This window comes from Sylvia atricapilla, chromosome 2 (assembly GCF_009819655.1).
Source record: "Sylvia atricapilla isolate bSylAtr1 chromosome 2, bSylAtr1.pri, whole genome shotgun sequence".
Lineage (NCBI taxonomy): Eukaryota > Metazoa > Chordata > Aves > Passeriformes > Sylviidae > Sylvia > Sylvia atricapilla.
The window spans coordinates 8,788,664-8,810,748 of NC_089141.1; the positions used below are offsets into that span (position 1 = coordinate 8,788,664).

Genomic DNA, 22,085 nt, shown 5'->3' on the forward strand with positions numbered 1-22,085 from the left:
CTTTTCCAACCAAGTGATTTTGTCATCCTATAATTTCTCCACAACCTCCTTCAGATGGAGGCAAGTGTCACCTGTCTGGGACAAGCAGCAATAGGATCCTGCTTGTTTCCAAAAAGAGGCAGGGAGTTTCACTGTCAGAATCTGATTTTATTCTGTTTGAACCTCGGCCTTTGCCCTGCAGTTCAAGTCCTGGTTGCTGTTAAAACAAACACTGTTATTTGCACACATTTGTTGGCATATTTCTGGTTTGTGACAATTGTTTCACAAGCAGGATTTACTCTGTTTCAAACAACAGAAGCCACAACATGACAGATGCCCGCATGTCATTCCACTCACACATTTCACACATGCAAGTCAGCGGTCCTTTGGTGCCTTCCATCGCTTTGTAACACATTCAGGTGAAGCCACGGCGGTTCGGCGGGGACCAGAACGACCGTGACAGTTTGTAGCCAGCCGCTGCTCTGCTGGCCAGCGGAGAACACAAAAGCACGACGATTTAAAGCGTTATTGGAGAAAAAGTGTAGCGACATCTAGATTGGTATTGAACAGTTCGACAGCAAATCCCAAGGAAACCAGGCGCATCCCCCGTCCGTGCCCCGCAGAAGGTTTGTTTTCCCGTTTGCATAGTGAGGAGCTAACTCCAGAGCGGATGCGTCGCGGTGTTCCACAGGCACGGGGAGGGAGGCAGGGAGGGGACGGGGTGGTGCCACGCGTGGGGATCATCCCGGCTCCGTGCTGCGCTTCCAGCCCCGTGACATCCCGGCGGCTCCACCAGGGACAGTGGGGACTTTCCGTCTGGTGTCCCCCGCTGGGCCAGAGGGTCCAGCTTCCCCCGAAACGCTTCCCTCGTGCGTGGGACGAGCTCTTTGCCTACCTTCCGCTGGACAACCGGGAGACAGGGCAGAGCTCCGGGAAGGCCCAGGCAGAGCCCTGCCCCCGGAGCATTGCTAAAGGCTTGTTTTCTAAAATCAGTGAGAGTCTTTAAGGCTTCGATCTCCCCCTTTGCTTTCACTGAGAAAATACGAAGAAGCGCTTGCTCAAGCTACACTTCATGACTACTGTGCACTGCATGTACAATAGCATTGGAAGAGAAATACTGACAATATAGAACAATGTCATACAATCACCTGGCATGATCCCTTTTGGCACTTTTCCTTCATTTATCTCATCTCGCTGACTCCGAACACGGACCTTTCTGTACGGCTTTTCCCGGGCAGAGAGCTCCAGAGGGTCAGAAAGCAACTTCCTGGGAGTCGGTGGCATCTTTGGCAGACACAGTCCTTCTGTCATGGAACCAACCCCAGCCCCTCTGGTTTAGACAGCTTCACATTTTGGGAGACACTCCCACGCCCGTGCTGTCCCACAGCCAGCACGGAATGCCTTTTTCCCGGGGGAAAGGCAGCTGAGGGTTACAAAGGAGTTTCAGAGAAGTGTGAATAAATACTTGGTTTCATCTCTTGCTGCATCCACCATTCAGCAGGAGGTATTTTCCTTCTCAGCTGGCACGATTTCTGGCAAAGGTGGTGTCATTCCTGACCTTTACAGGGGAGAGGCTGGGTATTCCTGCTCGTTTGAGTGTAATTATTTACAATTTCTGTTGTTTTTTTGCAAGCTTACACAAACTTTGAGAGTGTTAAATTAATAAAACATTCATCCTGGCTTTGCATCACCGCAACCGTTCCACAACACGATGGCGATTCCACATCCAAAGGTCTCCTTGAACGCAGATGCCATGGCCTGTGCGTGATGCTTGGGGAGTTTGGATCTGTTTTGGGGACAGCTGGGAGCACAGCTGCCCCAAAATCCCTTTTTTTGACTGAGGACAAGCTCCAGCCCAGGTATTGCCTCCTACACTTCAGCCCAGCTTGGATTTGGGATCAGGAAATTAACACACAAACCCCTAAATATTTATAAAATTTTTTCAAAAGAACGTATTTAAGACATTGGCCTAGTGCATTGAGCTGTGAAATCTGTTTTAAGAGGGGAAAGAAAAGATACATTCAGCATGTAAATCTATTTTTTTGTGGTGTAAGCAGCCCAGGCCCAGCTGAACCCCCACAAACACCACGAGAAAAAGGAAACTCTTTAGGGAAGTCTGTTTGGGGCTCCAGGGACAAGCCACAGAAAAGGGGCCTGTAAAAATAATTTTAAATCTAAATGCACCTGGGAAGTGCACATTGCAGCTCAAAATGTTGGGAAAACCAGCATGGATTCCGAGTTAAAGCTGTGGTTTCCCTCCTGAGCTCCGAGGGTAGATCCAGGCCATCACTACTTCTCCCTGTGCTGCTCTTCTAGGTCCAGTCAAGGCCCTAATTCCTTAATTTCCTTCTAATTCACAGCTGGACAGAGGAGCAGGTTTTGGTTTGGGTCAAAAGCTGGGCCTGCTTCAAGCAGCACCTGCCGAGGCAGTGGCTGCTGGGAAGGCAGAGCAGGCCAGGTCTCACCAGCCCCAGGTACAACTTTAACCATCCCGTAGTTTGTGTGGCAAGGAGATACAGAGATAGAGATATATATTATGGAATCACTGCTATAAGATTTCTCAAAACAAAAGTGTCAATCTGTTGAAATATAGTATTTAAAATATATAAATTTTACCCAATAAAATATAGGATTTTTTCCTTTTTTTCTTTTTTTTTTTTTTTTAAATCCAGTTCAATTAGGACAAAAAAAACCTGCCAGGGTCCTTGCAGTGAAAAAGAAAACCAGTTCCTGTTTTCTTTTTGACTGTTTAGGATGGAGGGAGACAATTCGACCATTTTTAGATAAAGGAAATTGGGCAATGCAGTTCTCTTAGATCAGATCTGTCTATTTATGTGCACTGGCTGCCCTCCCTTCACATGATCCACAGTGAAGTTTGCCCCTGCACTGTGCTCATCCCAAAACCAGCCCTGCCACCTGGCACGCAGGGGGGCAGGAGGGGATAGTGCCACAACCCCTGCCAAAGGCAAAGGTCCCCATGGGCCTCGAGGGTCCCAGTGAATATTCTGCAAGGCAGCTGCCAAGGACTGAGTTGCAAGGGTACTTTTTGAGCTACATTACAGGACATAATCCATGAAATTAATCCATGGAAGAGGGTTAGAAACACTCAGAGGGTGGCCTGCCACAAGTGGGCTGAAAATACTTGCTCCACCAAGCCCAGGCTCTGAGCCAGCTCTGCTCCAGGCTCAGCTTCATACCTGGAAGTTTTTAGTGCAAAGCTCACCTGAGCTCTTTTAGTGGTTTGAACCTGAAGGCAGGAAGCTGGAGCAGGGGCAGGGCAGCCCTTGGGACAGCTGGGCTCCCATCCCATGGGCTGCCTGGAGAGCACAGCAACGAGTCGGATCTCCTGTGATGCTCCTCTGGGACATGCAAGGACAGGCCCTCGGGGTGCTGAGAGCGCTTAACTGAGCAAGGGACATGGCAGCTGGGAGGACATCCTTCCACAAACTCCCTGGCCAGCACTTCCCTGTCTTCAATAATATAGGGAAGAACAGGAAACCCGCTTGGTTTGGAAAAGACATGGACTGGGAGAAAAGCTCCCTGGGTCCCAGTGCTCAGCATGCAGCTCCAGCTGCTCCACCTGAGCTCTCCCCCATGTCACGAATATGAAATTACAAATCCCTAACAGGTTTTTCAGTAAAATCCTTATTTTCAGTCTTTCTTTTTACTGAATTTGGCTTTCTGCTTCAAGAAAGTGACGAATGATCTGTACTGCTACTGCAGACAGTGAGATACATTCATTTGGAAGTACTATGGGGGGGCTCTGTTTAGGAATCCCCAGGAGAAATACAGAGCATGGATAAGAGGCTGACCCCACAACCAGATGCAGCCTGAGGGAGAAAATGGGGCAGGCAGAGAGGAGAAGACACTCAGGCAATTTCCACGAGCAGAGCTCAGATTCCTCTTGGCAAAGCATGGTCCTCATACCCCATGTTCACAACCCTCCTAGCTGGGGATCCCAGGCGTGCCCGACTGTGTGTAGAGGCCTTGCAGTGTATTCACAGGGATGACAGACAATTCCTTCAGACCAACAGACCAGAGAGGATGGGAAGACTTTTTTCTCATTCTCTCTCTCTTTTTTTTTTTTTGAATCTGAAAGGACACTGGCTTCTCTCTGAACTGGACCTAGAAATGTCTTACCACCAAAATGAAAAAACAATTGCGTGGGTGGAAGTAGGGCAAAAAATAGTTTTCCTATAAGATAATCTGATAAATCTCATCGTCCTCTAGAAAAGCAACATCGTCCAGCAGTGCTACTTGGCACCCAGAGTGCTCTTGGACCGCAGCAGGTACCGATCCACACGGACTTTCCGCCTATCCACTGTCCTGTTCTCGCTGTCAAAAATCCGCTGCAGGTGCAGGGCCAACCTCCTGTCCTCCTCCTCTTGCTGGAGCTTCTGCTCCACGTCCCGAACCTCGGGAGACAGCCCCACCTCCCCCGCCACATGCCTCAGTCTCTTGACGGAGCCGTTGTGCTCCAGGTGCTTTGTTTTGCAGCGTCTCTTCCGGCCCCGTCGCAGCAGCGGCGGCTGCTCCCCAATGATGTTCTCCACGGAATTGCAGGTGCTGTTCTGTACGTTGACCAGCTCGCTGTTGTTCAGGTATTTCAGCTGCTTTTTCCCCGATGGCTTGATGGGCACTCCGAGCGTGCTGCTGTCAGGCAGCGATGCGCCGACGCCCATCAGTCTCCTGCTCAGCATTTTCGGGCCCAGACTAAGACAGGATTTGTCCACGAATGTATTCACTTTTAGGTCAGGGACTTCAGCCACTCGTGCGTTTAGGGGGGTTACATTTGATCTCACATCTGGTTCAGCAGCACTGTCATCAGTGGTTAAGGCCTGTGAACCTCTCTTCTTCTCACTCCCTCTTCCCAGCTTTGTTTCACTGATGGAAGGGAAGAAATCCAGCTCAGAGCGAGGCTCTCCTGTTGTGTCAGGTGGAAGGTGATCATCCTGCACTTGTGGCTGCTCTTTAGTGCAACTGCTGGAGTTGGTGATGTCAGGAACCACAATGTCTTCCCCAGGCTCCGAAGCTGAGGACGTAAGGGTTGCTTTACAGAGAGTCTTTTTGATCTGACGCTCCTGAAATATCTGCTCCCATTTTTTCAGTATTCTAGGACTGGCCTCGTAGGTTGTTGGCTTCTGCAGGCTCCGATTCAGGTTTCTGGGGGTGGATTTGATGATGAGGGGGCTGAGGACTCTGCCGTCGGGAAGCCTCTTTGGGGGGGTGCACGGGGAGCAGACGATGGGCTTGAAGTGGTTGAGCTCCTCGGAGATGCTGTCGTTGCTCTCGGGGCTGATGGAGCGCTCGGGCCGGTGCAGGGCCGACAGCGAGGACACGGCGCCCAGCACCAGGCGCTTCTCGGCCGTCAGGTCCGGGGCAGACAGGCAGCGGTGGTTCTGCGAGGATGACAGCACACCCAGCAGCGGCGTGGACGCGCCCGGGACGGGCAGCACCTGCAAGGCAAGGCAGCACAGCTGGGAAAGGGGCTCATGGAGCTGCACGCGCGAGGGGACACCGGGAGGACGGATGGCCACCGTGCACAGCCATCCCTGACAGCCTCTGCTGGTCACAGCACCTGCAATGGGTGATGGGGGACATGAGCAGCCGACTACAGAGTCCAGCACAATCTGGGTGTCAAATTTATTCCAGTCTAAGAGCTGCTCTTGCCACAAGTAATGATCACTCCAATGGCAAAATCGTACAATCACAGGATGGTTTAGGTGAGGAGTGACTTTAATGACCATCTCACTCCATCCTCTTCCATGGGCAGGGACACCTTCCACTCGACCAGATTCCTACAAGTCTTGTCCAACCTGGCCTTGAGATGTGTTTTCTCTTTACCTGGATAAATCTGCCCATTTAATGGTGTTAAGCTGATAGCTGGACTGGATGACTTTAAAGGTCTTTTCTAACCTGGATGATTCTGTGATTCTGTGAAGACAAGGAGAAGCCAAGAAGCACTGCACCACCCTGGCTGAAGGAAACTATGCTTCTCAAGGGAAATGATCCCCACATTACTTTTTGCTCCCTCCCAAGCTGTGGGAGAGAAAGAATAAAGACTTGGCCCAGGTATGAGAGGCACCTGAATGTGGCACTTGGGGATGTGGGTTAGGGGTGATTGTGGTGATGCTGGTTGGACTTGATGGCCCTGCAGGTTCCTTCCAACCTGGATGATCCTGTGATTAAGAACAACATTTTTTGTCATCTCTAAGACAGTCCTGAATGCTGCTACACTTGGGCATAATCCTGGCACAAATAAATCAGAGAGAAAACAACATACACAACTGCAAATGGTCTTATTCTTAGCACTGAGAAGAAATATTTTTATCCAGCAGCTAGTGTGCATTGTAACAGCCTTTCCCTGCTTAGTCCAAAAGAAGGATTTTCTACTCACTTATTTTGAGGTCAAAGTTTTTTTGAATACCCTGTACTGGAACTCTAACTGGTCACATCCATAAGGCAACCTCTTAAAAAAGAACAAAGGGAAGGTAAATTGTTGATCTTCATTTTGGGCTCAGTCCAGCTCCTATCAGCTCAGATGGCAGATTGCACAGGTTTCTGTTCCTGATGGGAGCTCTGGATCTGAACCCTCTCCTTCTCCATCAAGGATGAAACTGATCCCAAGAAGGAGGAGTGTCAGCACAAGCAGGTGGAACATCCTGTCAAGAGCAGCTGGGTGGCTGCCCCATCCTTGGAAGTGTTCAAGGCCAGGTTGGACGGGGCCTGGAGTGACCTGGAGTAGTGGAAGGTTTCCCTGCCCAGGGCAGGAGGTTGGACGAGCTTTAAGTTCCCTGCCAACCTAAACCATTCTATGATCCTATAAAGATCAGGCCTTTGGATCTTCTATAGTATGGAAGCGCCAATGTACCCTGATGTCAGGAAAGCAGTGAGTTTTGATCTGTTTTAACAGCTTTGGAGAGAAAGGGTAAGGAAGAGAGGATTATTTTCCTAAACTTCTAAAAGATTTTTCTTTACCTGGCCAGGGATTCAGCCTTGAAAAGAAAATGAATCACAGAACAAAAGCCTCATGAGAACCCTTTCAACTTCCAATTACCCTCCAGTGTTACACAAAACCTGTCTGCTTTTCTGTTTATTAATTCCTTACCCAACAGGTTTTATTAGGAGCCGCAAGGAAACGATTGGCCCCACGGTGATAACACAGAGCCACAAAGTCCATATTTTATATCTCCAGATTACCAGTGCTGTGTAACCTCAGATAAGAGCATTTACACCCAGGAACCTGTTTCCAGACGCTGCCTGTACCTTTGTTTTGGCGGCTGGTGCTGATCTCTGCCTGCTCTTGGATCTCTCTTGAATGGTGTCATTGCAGCTCCGACTCCTCTCCACTTTGGAGATTAAATTCCTGAAAAGGAGAAGGGTGAGAACAGGAGACTGTGACCTTAGGAACAGCCAGCTCAACAGCCCTGGCAGTTGCTACCTGTAGGAGAGGCATCAGCCTTGGCAGCACCTGGTTGGCAGAGGCACTTCCCGTCCCCTCGGGGAAAGGGGATCCAGGAATCCTGGATCTGCGGCAGAGTCCCAGTTTGTGCTCACAGGCTCCGCACTGAACACACAGACACCTTCACCCACAGCTCGTAATGAACTGAGGACAGTGCTAATGGGGAAGCTTGGGAAATCCCTTTGCTGCTCATGTGGAAACACACCTGGTTAGTCAGCTGCTTCCACTGCGCCAACAGCTTTCCAGGGAAAAAGCTGTTTGGGGCTGACGCTATCCCTTCATATCTGTGCTGGAGAAGGAACCAGCACTCTTGAGTTCATCCTACAGAATTTTGATTTCTGACTAATGGTTTAAACCTACAGGCAATGATTTTTCTCCTTCATGGGATGAACATTAACTTTCTTAACTTCCAGGTAGGAAGTAATCAGACAGACAGCACATTCTACCAATGAGTCTGCTCTAAAATTCCAGAAAAACTTTGCTCTTTTTAGACTGGAACCACCATTTGAATTACAGCATCTCAGGTGTGTTTAAAACAAGTCAGAAGACCATCTTAAAAGGACACTAAATAAAGTCTCAGCATCTTACCCTGAAAGGAAAGCAAAGGAGTAGGCACTGGTCTTGGAAACAAAAGCTGACCGATGTGTTTGTTTGCCCTGGAATGGTTCTTCATTCTCAGAATCCGAGAGTCGTTCAGGAAACTGAAGTCAACCAAGGAAGAGTTAGCTGATGTGTACAACAAAAAGAATAACTTGGAAAATAAAGCTCTTTCTTGCAAAAGTGTTAAAGATCCCCAAATCCCCCACTTCTGATTATACTGAGAGGACAAAAGGCATAAATAATACAAAAATAAGCACATAGTTCCTATATATAGCTGTTAGTCATCAAAGAAAGGTTATTTCCTGCAAAGCCTCCCAAATGAAAAGGGAAACAGGCAGAAGTCAGCAAGAAGAATGTGTTGATCTTCAGTTGTACAACTTCACTGCAGAAGATTCATGGAGAAATGTTCATGGAAATGCACGCAAGCCTGAAAACCAAGGATACCCCCGAAGCTGAGAGGATCTGCTGTGTTAGGAAGACTCACACAGCAGAGGGTAAAAAGGGGGACAGAAATCTCTAGAAGAACATCTGCAGTCATAACAGACCTTAGAAGACAGTTCTCATTAACAAGGATATTTATAATCTGCCAGCTCATAGCCTTCATAAACTATAAAAACTCAATCAATGAATCCTGGAAAGCCATAGAATGAAAATTTTGATATGTGGGCAGGAAGAAGAAGCATAAGCTCACTTACACAGTCTTGGTTCCCTTTCAGCACTACAGATTCATCTTTTTTCTGCTGTTCCTCCATTTTTCTTTTCCCTATGTCCACATCATCTAGAATGAACTTGTGCATCAGATCCTCAGATGTCTTTTCTTCTTGTAGTTTCTCTTCTCTCAGCTGGAAATAATGACAAGAGAGGTAGAGTAGTTATAATCTGAAGTCCTACACTAACAGATTGGCAAGACCAAGAGTTTAGTCACATCATTTAATTCTGTGCCTTTATTTCTCTACTCCTGGGCAGATCCACTGCCTCTCCCTCACAGTAATGTGAAGACTGGTTTGCTTCTATACCACATTTGTGTTTTATACACAAGTGTCATGGATTTTATCTTCTTTGCAAAACAACAAAGGCACCATGAGGCCCAGGGCTGGACAAAGCCTTCTCTGCCACTGTATTTTCTGAAATAAAAGCTTTTCTCTACTTGTAGGTGATCATACTACATATAAAAACGTGCAAAACTAGTTTCAAGCAAGCTGTCATATTTCAGTTTTAGTCTTCCGACGGCCTGACAGACAGCACACACAATTTGGCAGACATATAGGCAGCATCATCTCAAATAAAAGGTGAGATGCAGCAATTCCCATGTTGAAAGCTACACGAGAGATGAAATCCCATTGTTTCACCAATGTGTTGGGATGGAGAGGATCCAAAGAGGCCACCTCACCCCTGACAGCTGACTCCAGGCTCAAAGCTTGAATTCAGTTTCAAACATAGAGAAATGCCAGGGAATGCCAGGACCTGGGATACAAGGTACATGGACTCTGATGGACTGCCTGTCCTCCTGCACTATGTAGCTCCTCACCTAAGGAATTAAACTCCCCTTTTCTGCCAGGACCTTTTGTTGTTGTTGTTGCAAACTTGCTATCAAAACCAACAACCCCCCTGTTCTCCTCCTCTCCACTATCTGATGAACAGGCTTGGCAGAACACACTTGAGATAACACCATCTGATTGTCCCTGCCCAGGGTAAGCAGCTCCCTTCTCCCTCCGTCGCCCAGCCATTTTCCCACCTTATGTCTTGCCTCTTCCTCAACTTATACACAGTCCAGAAATAGTCTACATGTATCTGTATATAGAACAGATCCTCCCTCCTTCCTCCATCCACCCTCCATGCAGAAGTTATCCGGACCTTTGATTGACACATCTTCATTCTGCTTGTGAACCACAGCACTAGGAATTCATATCCCTGGGTTTTCCCTCATATTTGGGCATAGGCATCTCAGGTGCCTAAGAAGCTCCCTAGTTCAAGGCAGTGGGGGATGATGAAACAATTCCTCATTCTTCCAAAAATATTTAGTGTTTTTCTTCCCTGCTGGAGGAGGGGGAAACCCCAAAAATATGGACATAAGGATGACAAAGGAAACAGAGTTCATGAGGCAGTACAGGAAAAGCACATTGTGATTTTCTAATTGGGAAGGACCCAAATCCTACCGAATCCAAGCCCCTAGAGATGAGGAAGGGAGAAGCAAAGAGGAAAACAAGGAGGAAACAAGGCAGAAACCAGGAAAGACTCCACTGTTTGTCTGATTGTGGGTGTTTTCACCCACAAATATTTTCAAAGACCGGTTTTACTCCTTGCTTACAGTTGTTTTAAGATGTATCTTTAAATTCCTCATCTATTAATAATCTCAAGCAATAACTACAACAGTGTCTGACTAACATAGACTGTGACCACATGATGCAGACATGATGAATAGTCTGCTCTAAGTCACCAGTATTTCTGCCTTTTTTGAAGCATTTGAAAAACAAATTCACATCAAGATTTGTCACAAAGATTTTCTTCTGGCTGGCTGGCTGGCTGAAATACTACTCACCACTCATGTCCCTTCTGTATTTCTCATGTGGAAGAAAGTTATACGGAAATATTGACTTTTCTGGCTAAATTATAAAATTGAAAGACGTAAGAATATGTAACAACACACAGAAATATTTAGAGATTTTGGGGAAATCCATGGCACAATTAGTGTGAGGTGACAACCCAAGCTTTGCTGACGGTGACATCAAAAAGGCAACAACAGGATCCTAACCGTAAGTAATAGGATACAAAAAGGAATTTAGTTCCAGAATTAAGGCTGCAAACAAAATCAAACACTAATGATAAAATCTATACTTATTTAAAAAAAAAAAAATTGAAGTAGCTTTAATGTAAATTGTCTCCCAGAGAATTTCCTTTCCAGATAATGCTGTGCTGAGACAGGAGGACAAGAAACTGAAATAATGTCATGTGAAAGATGTACCCTAGGAGAAGGACCTCATGTTATCTGAGTAGCATCTCTGAAATACTGGACGCAGGACCAACAGCTGCTGTGAACAGCACAGTTATCAGAAAATGCATTTTAGTCCTGGATACTGCAACTGCAGGGAGGGGGAAATGCTGTCCAAGCAATCAATAATTGTTCTCTCAAGAAACGCCCACTTCAGGACCATCATTCCTGACACTCACATTTATGTCCAAAAGTTTGGCAAACTCACGTTTGGTATCTTCTCTTCCCCGCACAGACTGTCCAGGTTTGCTGCCTCCTGGAGCCTGCTCCGTCTGCCCTGGCTCTGGGAAGCTGCATGTCAGCACATGCCTCAGGTAGGAGTTTCCCTCCCACTGTGTGTGCTTACCAGCAACAGACTCGCTTGTGATAGAAAGACAGCTGGACAGGATGAGCTAGGGTTTTAGTACACAGAAATGACAGTCTCCTCTGGAAAAACATAAAATGTAAGAGCACCAAGGGCACAAAAGAGGAAAACCCAATCTTGCTATCCTGCACAGACAGCAAGTATCTATCTCATTCTGAAAGCCAGCAGAGAAAATTAAGGTATGAGATAATCGACATCAAATAAAATTTCTTCAGCATATAATTATGGTACCACTTTGTTTTCAACTGCAAAAAGAAGAGAAGCAGGTCAAGAGTTCAGATATATGAAACAACTCACATCTGGGAGATGTAGAAAGGTTTGGAAATGCTCCTCAGGAGGAAAGCCCAGGTTATCCCCATTCCATGGGCAGGGGAGTTGGGATGAAACCCCAATCATATACAAGCTTAGACTCCCAAACCCGAGTTCCTATCTCCTCCTGCCTATTTCAGAAGTTCAGATACAACAAGAAACTCTTGATAAGTAGCAACAGTCACAATTTTGCTTCCCAACAATCTCCTGACAGAAGGGTAGAGTCAGAGGAGAGTCAGTCTCCCATCCCAAGTAACAAGACAAGACAAGAAGTAACAGGGTCAAACTGCACCAGGGGAAGTTTAGGTTGGATATCAGGGTAGGTTTCGTCCCTAAAAGAGTAGCCAGTCAGTGGCACAGCTGCCCAGGACAGTGGTGGAATCCCCATTCCTGGACGGATTTAAAGGCCACGTGGATGTGGCACAGTGGGACATGGGACAGTGGTGGCCTTGGCAGAGCTGGGGAAGCAGCTGGACTCCATCTCAGAGGGCTTTTCCCATCTAAATGATTCTGGGATTCTATTCTGATTGTACGAATAAGGAAACAGTGTGACTGCATCACCAGCTGTCATTTTACCAGCAAAATTTCACTGCCATTTCCTCTTAGATGACGATTCACAGAATCTCCTCCCACACGGCTCTTTCAGCCGAGCTTCACAAAAAGCAAGTTTAAGCTGGCAGGAGGAAGACACCCATCTCCCTTCTGTCAGGGAGCAAGAGGGGGAAGGCAGCAGGCTGAACAAGATGAAAATATGCCCAAATGCTAGAAAAATGGTGAAGAATTACCTTCTGACTGGAAGGGAAAGGAGAAGCGTTGGCACTGGACTGCACACGGCATCTTTTTGCTGAAGCCAAGCTGTAGCTGTAAAAACCTACTCAGCTGCAGCCTGACCACACTGCAAACATGCTTCCTTAAACGCCACAGAGAATTGTTGCTGAAAATGCCACAAGTCCCACGACTTTGCACACAGTGTCCCTGCCTTCCTGGCAAGGCATCTCAATTGGAGTAGAGTTTGCAATTCCCATGATCAGTTAATTAAATAGTCAGCCAAAGCTATCTTAGTAACCTGCAGTGACACTGCCCATCAGTGTTTATTATTTAGCTGAAATATCACCTATTTTCCTACTCAGACAAGGCTGGTTTTTTAACTCAATTAGCCTCCCAGCCCTTTTTACACTTGTTGAGATCTACAAGTGAAAACCTAAAGAAAATTCTTCAACAAGGAAAACCCCCTCAGGTTCCTTTTATCCAGCAGGTAAAATAATCAGCGAGGGGTTGGACCCATCTCAAGGGAAAACAAGATCACAAAGATCAAAAATCTAAGAAGTATTTTCATGGACTTTAATTCCAAACCAGATGAAAAGCTTTTTTTTTTTTTTTTGGTCTTAAGATGACATTTTATTCTTGGCTAAAAAAGAAAAGCTCTAGTTTGGAATAGTTTGTTTTTGAGGAGAAGGATATTGGAGAAGGAGATGCTTTATGCTGCAAAAGCCTTTATAGAATTATATCCACAACCAAACAGTGACTCCAAAGAAGGTACAATTCCACATTCTGGAAGGCAGACTAAGACAGCAAAATTTGGCATCTACATGTTCAGTTACAGTCATTTCCTGAACTGGCTGAACAGTATAAAGAGAATAAATGACCTTTGTTAGAGGACAGGAAAAAAAGAACCCTTCAGGTTTCCCTACAGGTAGAATGGCATTCCTGCGGGAAATCCAAGTTGTTCTGGAAGAAAAAAACACAATTACCCAAAAATACTGACCTTCCTTAGCTGGCTTTCATATTCTTCTCGGAGTTCTCCTGTTTTGCTTAATTTAATGGGTGCTCTGAATATAAAGTCTGGAAAGAAAAGGGGGAAAAAAAAGGGAAATACTTTTTAGTGCAGGATAACTGGTGCTGGCCATTATTTCCCAAAAAGGGTGAGATCCCCACAGGCTGCACAAGAGCTTCTGCAGGACTTTTTTCAACTCCAGATGTTTATATTCTGCCACTGCTATCACAGCTCCGTTTAACACACAGAAACATCGGGAGGAGGTTGGCCAAGTAATCCCACTTCGCACTTCCCGAGTTTCCTTTGAGATTCTCAAGAGTCCTTGACAAGCAGTTAAGCAATCAGGGAGCATTGGGAGGATGTAAACACAGGGGTGAAGGAACAGCCCAGAGATGTCACAGGGAATCTGAGTGGCGGGAATAAACCCAGACTTTAGGCACAGGGAATTTGAGTCCCAGGAATACAGCCAGGGTTTAGGTGCCTGCTGCAGCCGGACGCCCCAGGCACCCCGAGTTCACAGCCCTGTTCTCCTGCCGCTGACGCCAATGCCTGGAGAACACTCCGGTTTTCTCCACAATGCCCGCTCCCCAAGCCCTGCAGCGCTGTCCCACGGACCGGAGCCAGCACAGCCCTTTTGCCGCTCGCAGTGCTCTCCCCACATCACTGCTCTGAAGCCGAGAGGGCAGGATGCTCTGTCTGGCACAAGTTCCCTTTCCTGCTCCCACTTCCTCCCTTTCCCCTCGGGAATTCAGAAACCAAGAGCATACTGGCACAGGGTTATAGCTTAACTTCTATCCCTGGTGCGCTCATATTCCCAGAGGAGTCCCGTGCTTCTATCAACCCCAAAGCTCCCTCCCACTTCAGCGCAGTGCAAGTCTGGGCAAGTTGCACTTCAGTTGAAGGAGCCTGGAGGGAAAAGGGAACAACCAGAACAAAACAACAACCCCTGGACAACCATCCTGGCTCAATCCATATCAGTATTTCAGGCAGGGTGCAGCAGTTCATCATCCCAACATGCTATGGTCAGGATGGAACAGGTTTGAGCAAGGAGGAAACATCAGGAATACTTCCTTTTCCCACCCACCCAAAATTAAAGGATATAAACCAGCAGGTCCACCACATGTTTTCACAGAATCCCAAGATTATTTAGGCTGGGAAAGATGTCTGAGACCATTGAGTGCAATCTGTGACCAATCCCACCTCATCACTCAGCCCAGAGCAATGAGTGCCCCATCCAGTTGTTCCTTGGACACCTCCAGGGATGGGGACTGCGCCACCTCCCTAGGCAGCCCCAGCCAATGCCTGACCACCCTTTCAGTGAGAAGATTCCTCCTGCTTCCCAAAGTGAACTCCCCTGGCACAGCTTGAGGCTGTTTCCTCTTCTGTTCCCTAGTAGCAGAGCCCAAACCCACCCCCCAGCTGCCTCCCCCTGTCAGGGAATTCTGGAGAGACAGAAGTTCCCCCTGAGCCTCCTTTTCTGCAGGCTGAGCCCCCCTCACAGAACTGCCCTTAGGTAGGGAGTGTTTCTATTTGGCACAAAATGAAAGGTAGATGGTAGGGTGGGTGAATCAAACACCCAATGACCAGCTGGTGAGTTTTGCCGGGCATCCTCTGGTTCACGGCCACATTCTCTCGTCCTGGGGACGGGTCGCAGCCCCGGCGACCAAACACACCCCGTACAGACTGCTGACATCCCGTTACCAGCCGAGCTGCCTTCCCCTGGTTCCTGCTTTCCAAGCTCCTAGGGAGCCCTGTAGCTTCAGTCCCTCCCACTGGCAAGGGTGAGTGCAAACTCCGTAGCCTCCGGAGCCCTGGAAAGGCAACGCTGCTGATGCCAGAGCTACACAAATAATAAAGCATTTCTTAAATGTTCGCTTCAGAGGGAAAAAAGTAATCTCATGTAAGCAAACATTAAGTATATTGATTATAAGGCCTTTTTCTTCATAAAAAAACCAAACTTCTACTTCCTCTTACATGCCTGCACGAGCCAGGCTTGTTTTTAAAGGAAAACATCCCAAGTGTCCCTACACATGTGATAAAAATCCCAAGCAATGTTGATGCTGGGGAGGCCAGGCTGCATTCCTTGCTTCTGCTTCCGCAACCGGCCACGCTGGAAACCTTCCACCGGCTTCCCAAAATGTTTTTTCAATTGTGTCCTTGAGCAGTTCCAGTTCTTTGTGAACTTTATCAAGCTGAATTTCCACAGAGACAGTCCCAAGAGCAGCAGCAATCTGTAACTCGCCTGCAGCAAACTTCAATTACTTCTCAATGTTTAAGGCTTGTCTCCAGAGCTATAAAGGTGGAGTATTCCCCTCCAGGGCACGTGCTAACCCGAGGGAAACACGCACCAGGAAAGATGAGCCATGCCAACTCTCTCACTTCTCACTTGGGTTCAGCAAGCCAGAAGAAGTTTTAAATAATGGAATAACATTTATATGTAAATCGTGGTAGTTGAGCTAAAGGGCTCCAACACCAGGTGGAGGCAACTGTATCAATAGTATCTTTACGTACCAACTTGCGTATTTTATAGATGGGTCAAAAAGAGATGAGACCCCAAATTTCCAACTCTGCACAGAAGAGATGAAAACAAAAATATATGCAAAGATGAATATCTGCATTGCACAGAACTTTAGAATGGGTCAGGCTAGAAGGGGCTACCGTGGGTCACCTGGTGCCACTCCCTGCTCCAGCAGGACCATCCCAGGTCAGGATTGTGTCCAGAGGGTTCTCCAGTGAGGGAGACTCCACATCCTCTCTGGGCAGCCTGTTCAGTGCTTGGTCACCGCACAGGAAAGAAGTTCTTCTTCATGCTCAGCTGGAACTTCCTGGGATCAGTCCCTGCCCGTTCCTCTGGTGCCACTGCTGGCCCCTGGAGCAGAATCTGGCCCTGCTCTGCCCTTCCCTGCACACAGGACACCCAGGGCTGAGGGTCCCTCTCCGCTGGGGCTCCTCTCCAGGTGAGCAGCCCCAGCTCCCTCAGCCTTTCCTGGGCATGGAGATGCTCCAGGCCCTTCCTGAGCTCCAGGAACTCTTGTCCCTACCATGCTGAGGATCCAGACCTGGACACAGCCCTCCACAGGAGCCTCCAGGGCTGGGCAGAGGAGCAGCATCCCCTCTGCTGACAGGGCAGAAGTGCACTGCACCCAAGGAACGCTTCTGTGGGCACAGAACCATTCCAAGTGGAACCAGAATGGTTCCAAGTCCTGCACTGGGAGGAAGACAAGGTGACCAGAGCATCACATGTCTTTCTCTGGCACACCTCCCTGTGCCAATTCTGGATGTTGAGGTCCAGGACAAGGCTGCTCAGCTGGTTCAATGTGTGCCACAGCCTAGGACAACAAATCAGGCAAAATCATGGAAGAAAAGGCTTTTTACTTGATTTTGCAGCAAATCTCCTGCTTGCCCTTCCTCTCAAGTGATCTGTGGTGGACAGAACTGTTTCCTGAATGAAGCTGACTCTGAAGGGCTGCTGGGAGGGCTGCCACTGGGATGCTCCTTCCAAGCCCAGCAAGAGCACTGAAACGGTTGCAGTGGCAGGATCAAACCTGGCATCCTGCTTTTTTTATGCTTGCAGACAAGAGTTGAGTCCTATTGTGCTCAGTCTTGGAAAAAACAACTGATTTCTGCACTATTTGAGATGACAAAAGATTTTCTAATTATTTAACACTGGTTTTCTTTATAGGAGGCATCTGACTTGCAGCCTCAATCCCCTTGAATGAGCCCATCCTTCCCAGGCCAGCACGGAAGTGTGTCTTACACACCATCTCCGTGGAGCCGCACTCCTGACCAGCACATTTTACATTTACTGGCAAAAGATTCAGAAACCTCCATCTGGCGAATTCAGCAACATGGGCTGACTAAAAGTAAAGCTGAACTCGATTCAGAACCCCTCGGTTCTCTGTCTGTCGTTCAGAGGCTCCTGGGTTTTGCCAAAGTGATGCCATCAGGCAAGTCCTGACTCTGCCACTAGCAGCAGTGAATCCCCCTTGCCCCCAGCTTCCATGGAAACTTCCAGCAGGCTTTGCAGCTTCCATCTCCCTTGAGGTTTTCACTACTTTTCCTTTTAACTCCTGGCAGTTAACACTTGCAGCCGAAGATGAAATCTTCAACATTTTCAAAACACAAAACAAAAAGGCAGGAATTTTCTGACCCCAGCACAGGTGTAACCACTACTCAACTGGAAAATTATATTCCAAGAGTTAATGATCCACTGCCATGCCTCTCACACTGACCACTGGGGAAAGCTTTGGCTCTGGTCCTAATCACTGTCTTCATTAATGGCTTGAACAGCAGATTAAAAATAATTTAAGTATTGTGGAGGGCTGGAGAGAGGACAATGAGGAAAGACATGGAGGTACAAGTCCTCTGACAGCCTCACAGGACAGCTACTGCCCCTGAGAGGCACCCTATCCTATCTTCCCAGGAAATCTTAAATTAAACCCATCCCACCAGCAATACAGCACTGTGACAAGGAGGAAAAAAAGAGATGGTGTCTGTTTTAATCAGTTTGATGTGGGGAGCAAATCACTGCTTTTCCCAAGACACGGAAAGGCTTCTTTGGGATTGCCACTTCCAACCTTGTAGCACCTGTAGACAAAAAATAACTAGTGACAGGCTACAAAACAACAGGAATTACAGGAACTTAAGGAATCACCAGGAAATGCTCAAAAACTAGACTGGTTTGGTCCAGTGGGGAAAGGGAAAAACCACTGCCAAAAAAAGCCTGGGAGGAAGGAGGGGGAAGTAATTTTACAAGTCTGGCAAAAACGTGCCACGCCTCTTGCATGAGTGTCAATTATTGATTGTTGTGTATTGCTACTGGGCAGAGGAGAAACAAAAGAAATCTGATTCTCTGAAATGTGAATGTACTTATTTTCTCACAGATCAGGCTGAGTACCTCGCCACAAACATATTCTGTTCCTTCTCCTTGGCCAACTGAATCCTCAAACACACACCCGCAGTCTCCAAGCCTCCCATCTGCTGCTCCTCTCTGCCTTCCAAGAATTTCACCAAGCAACTGTTTTAATATAAGAAACCTCACTTAGCAAAGCATTGCAGCTAGCACTGCATCCTTAGCTCAAAGTCTGGCCTTACACCAGCACCTAGGACGCTTTCCCAGGTGCTCTATGGAACCTGGAGATGTCCACAGAGAGGACGTGGGACAAGTGGACCCCCTGCATCCTTCTGGAGCAGCAGCTGGGGCCAGGCTGAAGGCAGCAGGGCAGCTCCGAGGGAATCAGATGCCCAGAAGCTCTCAAGCAAACCCAGCCCATGCCAAGACACAACACAGGCAACAAGTGTGTGTGTCTTCGCTGATTTCTATCCAGTTTGACAAATGTCATGACAAGGACTTTGATTTTATACCTACTAGGTATACACCTGGTGCAGAATCCTCAGCCTCAGCCAAGGTCTGAGAGCTTCTTAAGCCCACTATTATGGATGAATCCCAAAGGGAATCACAAAAACCAGGACATGAAACCAGTATTAATTAGCCGGTTTAAGCTGGAATAATCAAGGTATGTCGAGTGGTCACACCGAGTCATTTTAAAGATTGTGCACATTTTAAGTGATTTAATTAAATACCTGAGCTTAATCAGTGTTTGATGATAGAATCACATCATAACTGAGGTTGGTAAAGACCTCTGGAGACCCAAACCTTCTGCTCAAGCAGGGTGAGCAGGAACAGGCTGCCTGTGTCCATGTTCAATTGGGTCTTGACTCTGTCTGAGGATGGAAACTCCACAATCACCCTGAGCAACTTGTGCCAGTGCTTGGTCACCCTCACAGTAAAAGGTAATTGTCTTATGGCCAGTGAAACTTGATGTGTTTCAGTTTGCGTCCTTTGCCTTTTGTCCAGGCACTGGGCACCACTGGGATGAGCTGGGCTCTGCTGCCTTCGCTGGCCCCTCTCTGGGGCCAACAGACATTGAAAAAACAAAAAATAATAATAAAAAAATGTGTATCTATACAATACATGTCCATTGATAAGGTCACGGTGATCAGGAGAGGTTTGTGAGGCTTGGGAGAAAGCAAATGTCACCCATCCCTTCAGACAGGGCAAGGAGGAGGAATGACAGGGTCAGCCCCACCTCAGTTTCTGGGAACTGGGAAGCAGCTATTCCCAGAAACCACTTCCAAACAAGGACAAGGTGTTTGGGAGGTAGGCTGCTGGATTTAAGGGAAGGAAAGCAGGCTTAACCACGGTGAGATGGCTGGCTCAGTGGACGAGCACAGAGCAGCAGACATCGGAAGGGAATGGATGGATAATCTCATTCCTCCTCTTGTCATGGGCCTTCTGCTATTGCAGGTTGCTCCAAGCTCCATCCAACCTGGCCTTGGACACTTTCAGGGATCCAGGGGCAGCCACAGCTTCTCTGGGCACCCTGTGCCAGGGCCTCAGCACCTTCACAGGGAACAATTCCTTCCCCACATCCCACCTAACTCTGCCCTCTGGCAGTGAGAAGCTATTGCCCTTTGTCCCACGCACATTTCACACAGCTCAGGACATGCAGAGAATTAAAATTAATTCTACTAAAAAAAGTCCAACCAAGACACTGCACAAGCATTCCTGCAGCACGGCTGGATACTCTCTTCCAAGCTCACATGGACCATACTGAGTCCATTCAAGCATGATTGATGCCACTGCCCTGGGGCAGAGATTGACTCTGGGAGTTCCCACTGTCCCTCCTCCGGAGGAAGCACTCCCAGTGCTTCAGCTCAGCTCCCTCTGCACAGCCATACTGTTCATTGATTCAGCATATCCTTCTGTGTGAAGGCTTCCTAAATCTCTTCCAGGTTAGTGGGGTTAGTTCAAACCACCAATTTAAGCTGTATAAGCTCATCCTGCCAATTCTTCCCACAGCCAATTAGAGGGTGCTGACACAAGCATGAACTGGGAGACCAGAAACACGCTCGGAAAGGAATGGGCAGGGCTAAAAGGATGTTTATCTGTAGCTTAAATTCTTGTTTGCTCTACAGGGCTCCCCTCAGCACTGCTATGTTGCTGAAGTGGGCACTGCTGCAACACTTCTCCAGCCAACAAACCCCAGTGCATTTCGAGTTCTGACAGCAGCAAGGTGGGCATCTCCAGCAGCTCCCACTCGGAAAAGTGCTTTCACTGTCTCAGATGAGGATTTATTTTGAAGGGAACACAGCGGTGAAGTTTTCTAGGAGTTGAGGAAAGCATCTAGCTTTGGAGGCAGGCAGGAAACGTGCAACAAAAAGCCATGAACAGAGGGATAATGGACTTTTTTTTTTGTGTCGACAAGGGACTAGGACTTCCCATGGTGCAAATCCCTTCCTGTCTTGGTGCAGTACAGACCTGCCCAATTCCTGACAGCACAGTTGGAACCGTTCACTTCTGGGACAAGGTTATCACAAAAACATGGGAGGAAGCGGGGAAACATCCTCCCAGCCGGGCATCCCCTCCATCTCCCGACGCCACAGAGCAGGGTGGCACAGCCCCAATGCCCCCTCCCCGCTCGGCGCTGCAGGACTCGGGCCGAGTCCTCGAAAACTCATCGCACCTCCCGCGTTTGACCCCGCAGGACTCGAGGGAGCTGAGCTCCGCAAACTCATCACACCTCCCACTCGCGGACACCCGGGGCCGGGCCGAGCCCCCGCGAACTTACCCCACCTCCCACGCCTGGCCCCGCCCCCGGGCTGGCCCCGCCCCCAGCCGACCCCCGCCAATGCACCGCGCTGGCCCCGCCCCCTCGGGCTGAGCCCCCCGAACTCATCGCGACTCCGCAGCGGCCACGCCCCCTCCGAGGCCACGCCCCCGCCCCCGCGCCCCCCCCGCCCCTCCCGGTCCAGGGTTGGGGGGGGCGCAGGTGCCGCCGCCGCCGCCGCAGCCGCACCTTGGTCCGGCGGCCGCTGCTCCCCGCCTGCTGCTCCGGCGGCCGTGGTGGCTGCGGGCTCGGCCTGCTGCCGCCGGGCCCGTGTGGAGACGCGGCTGCGGCACAGCGGGCAGCAGAGGCCCGGGCCCTGCAGGCAGCGCTGGAAGCAGGCGAGGCAGAGCGAGTGGCGGCACGGCGGCGTCACCGCCTCCACCAGCGCCTGCCGGCACACCGGGCACTCAGCCACCGACAGCACCACCGCGTCCTGCTCCTCCTCGGCCGCGGGCCGGCCCCGCCGCCGCCGCCCCCGCACCGCGGCCCGGCCGCCGGCACCCGCCGCCGCCGCCGCCGCCATCTTCCCACACTTTGAAGGGCCGCGGCGGCGCCGCCCCTCCCGCATAATTCATGAGGGGACGCGCCCCCGGCCTTTATATTAATGAGCGCCGCGCGCGCCGGCCACGCCCCGCATGAATATTCATTAGGCCACTGAGGGAAGCGCCACCTGCGCGTTCCCGCTCTCTGCCAGGGCCGGAGAGCTGGCAAATCGCTTGTTAAGGGCGAGTCACGGAATCACACATGGTTTGGGTCGGAAGGACCCTAAAGATCATTCAGTGCCACCCCTGCCACGGGCAGGGACGCCTTCCACTATCCCAGGTTTCTCCAGGCCCGATCCGACCTGGCCTTGGACCAGGGACCCAGGAGCACCCACAGCTTCTCTGGGCGCCCTTTACCACGGCTTTTCCAGCTTCACGGGGAACAATTCCTCCCCA

At 49.0% G+C, this 22,085-nt stretch overlaps 1 protein-coding gene across 1 annotated transcript; it reads right to left on the minus strand.

Annotated features, from left to right (window-relative positions):
- Nucleotides 1–126: 126 nt before the first annotated feature.
- On the minus strand, nucleotides 127–21,670 carry RNF169 (ring finger protein 169). The gene is made up of 6 exons (XM_066340742.1): nucleotides 21,337–21,670; nucleotides 13,469–13,545; nucleotides 8,737–8,883; nucleotides 8,030–8,142; nucleotides 7,246–7,345; nucleotides 127–5,435 (listed from the first exon to the last, which is right to left on the minus strand). The coding sequence occupies exons 1-6, from the start codon at nucleotides 21,668–21,670 to the stop codon at nucleotides 4,233–4,235; spliced, it is 1,974 nt and encodes a 657-aa protein (XP_066196839.1). The 3' UTR covers nucleotides 127–4,232.
- Between the last annotated feature and the right edge of the window lie 415 nt (nucleotides 21,671–22,085).

What these genes read in the sequence shown, in the direction of transcription:
- RNF169 (XM_066340742.1), bottom strand. Translation starts at nt 21,670, where the DNA reads ATGGCGGCGGCGGCGGCGGCGGGTGCCGGCGGCCGGGCCGCGGTGCGG. An exon ending in TGAAAGGGAACCAAGACTGT is followed by an intron (nt 8,143 to 8,736) that starts GTAAGTGAGCTT and finishes GGTTGACTTCAG; the next exon opens with TTTCCTGAACGACTCTCGGA. An exon ending in TCCTTTGCTTTCCTTTCAGG is followed by an intron (nt 7,346 to 8,029) that starts GTAAGATGCTGA and finishes TCTCCTTTTCAG; the next exon opens with GAATTTAATCTCCAAAGTGG.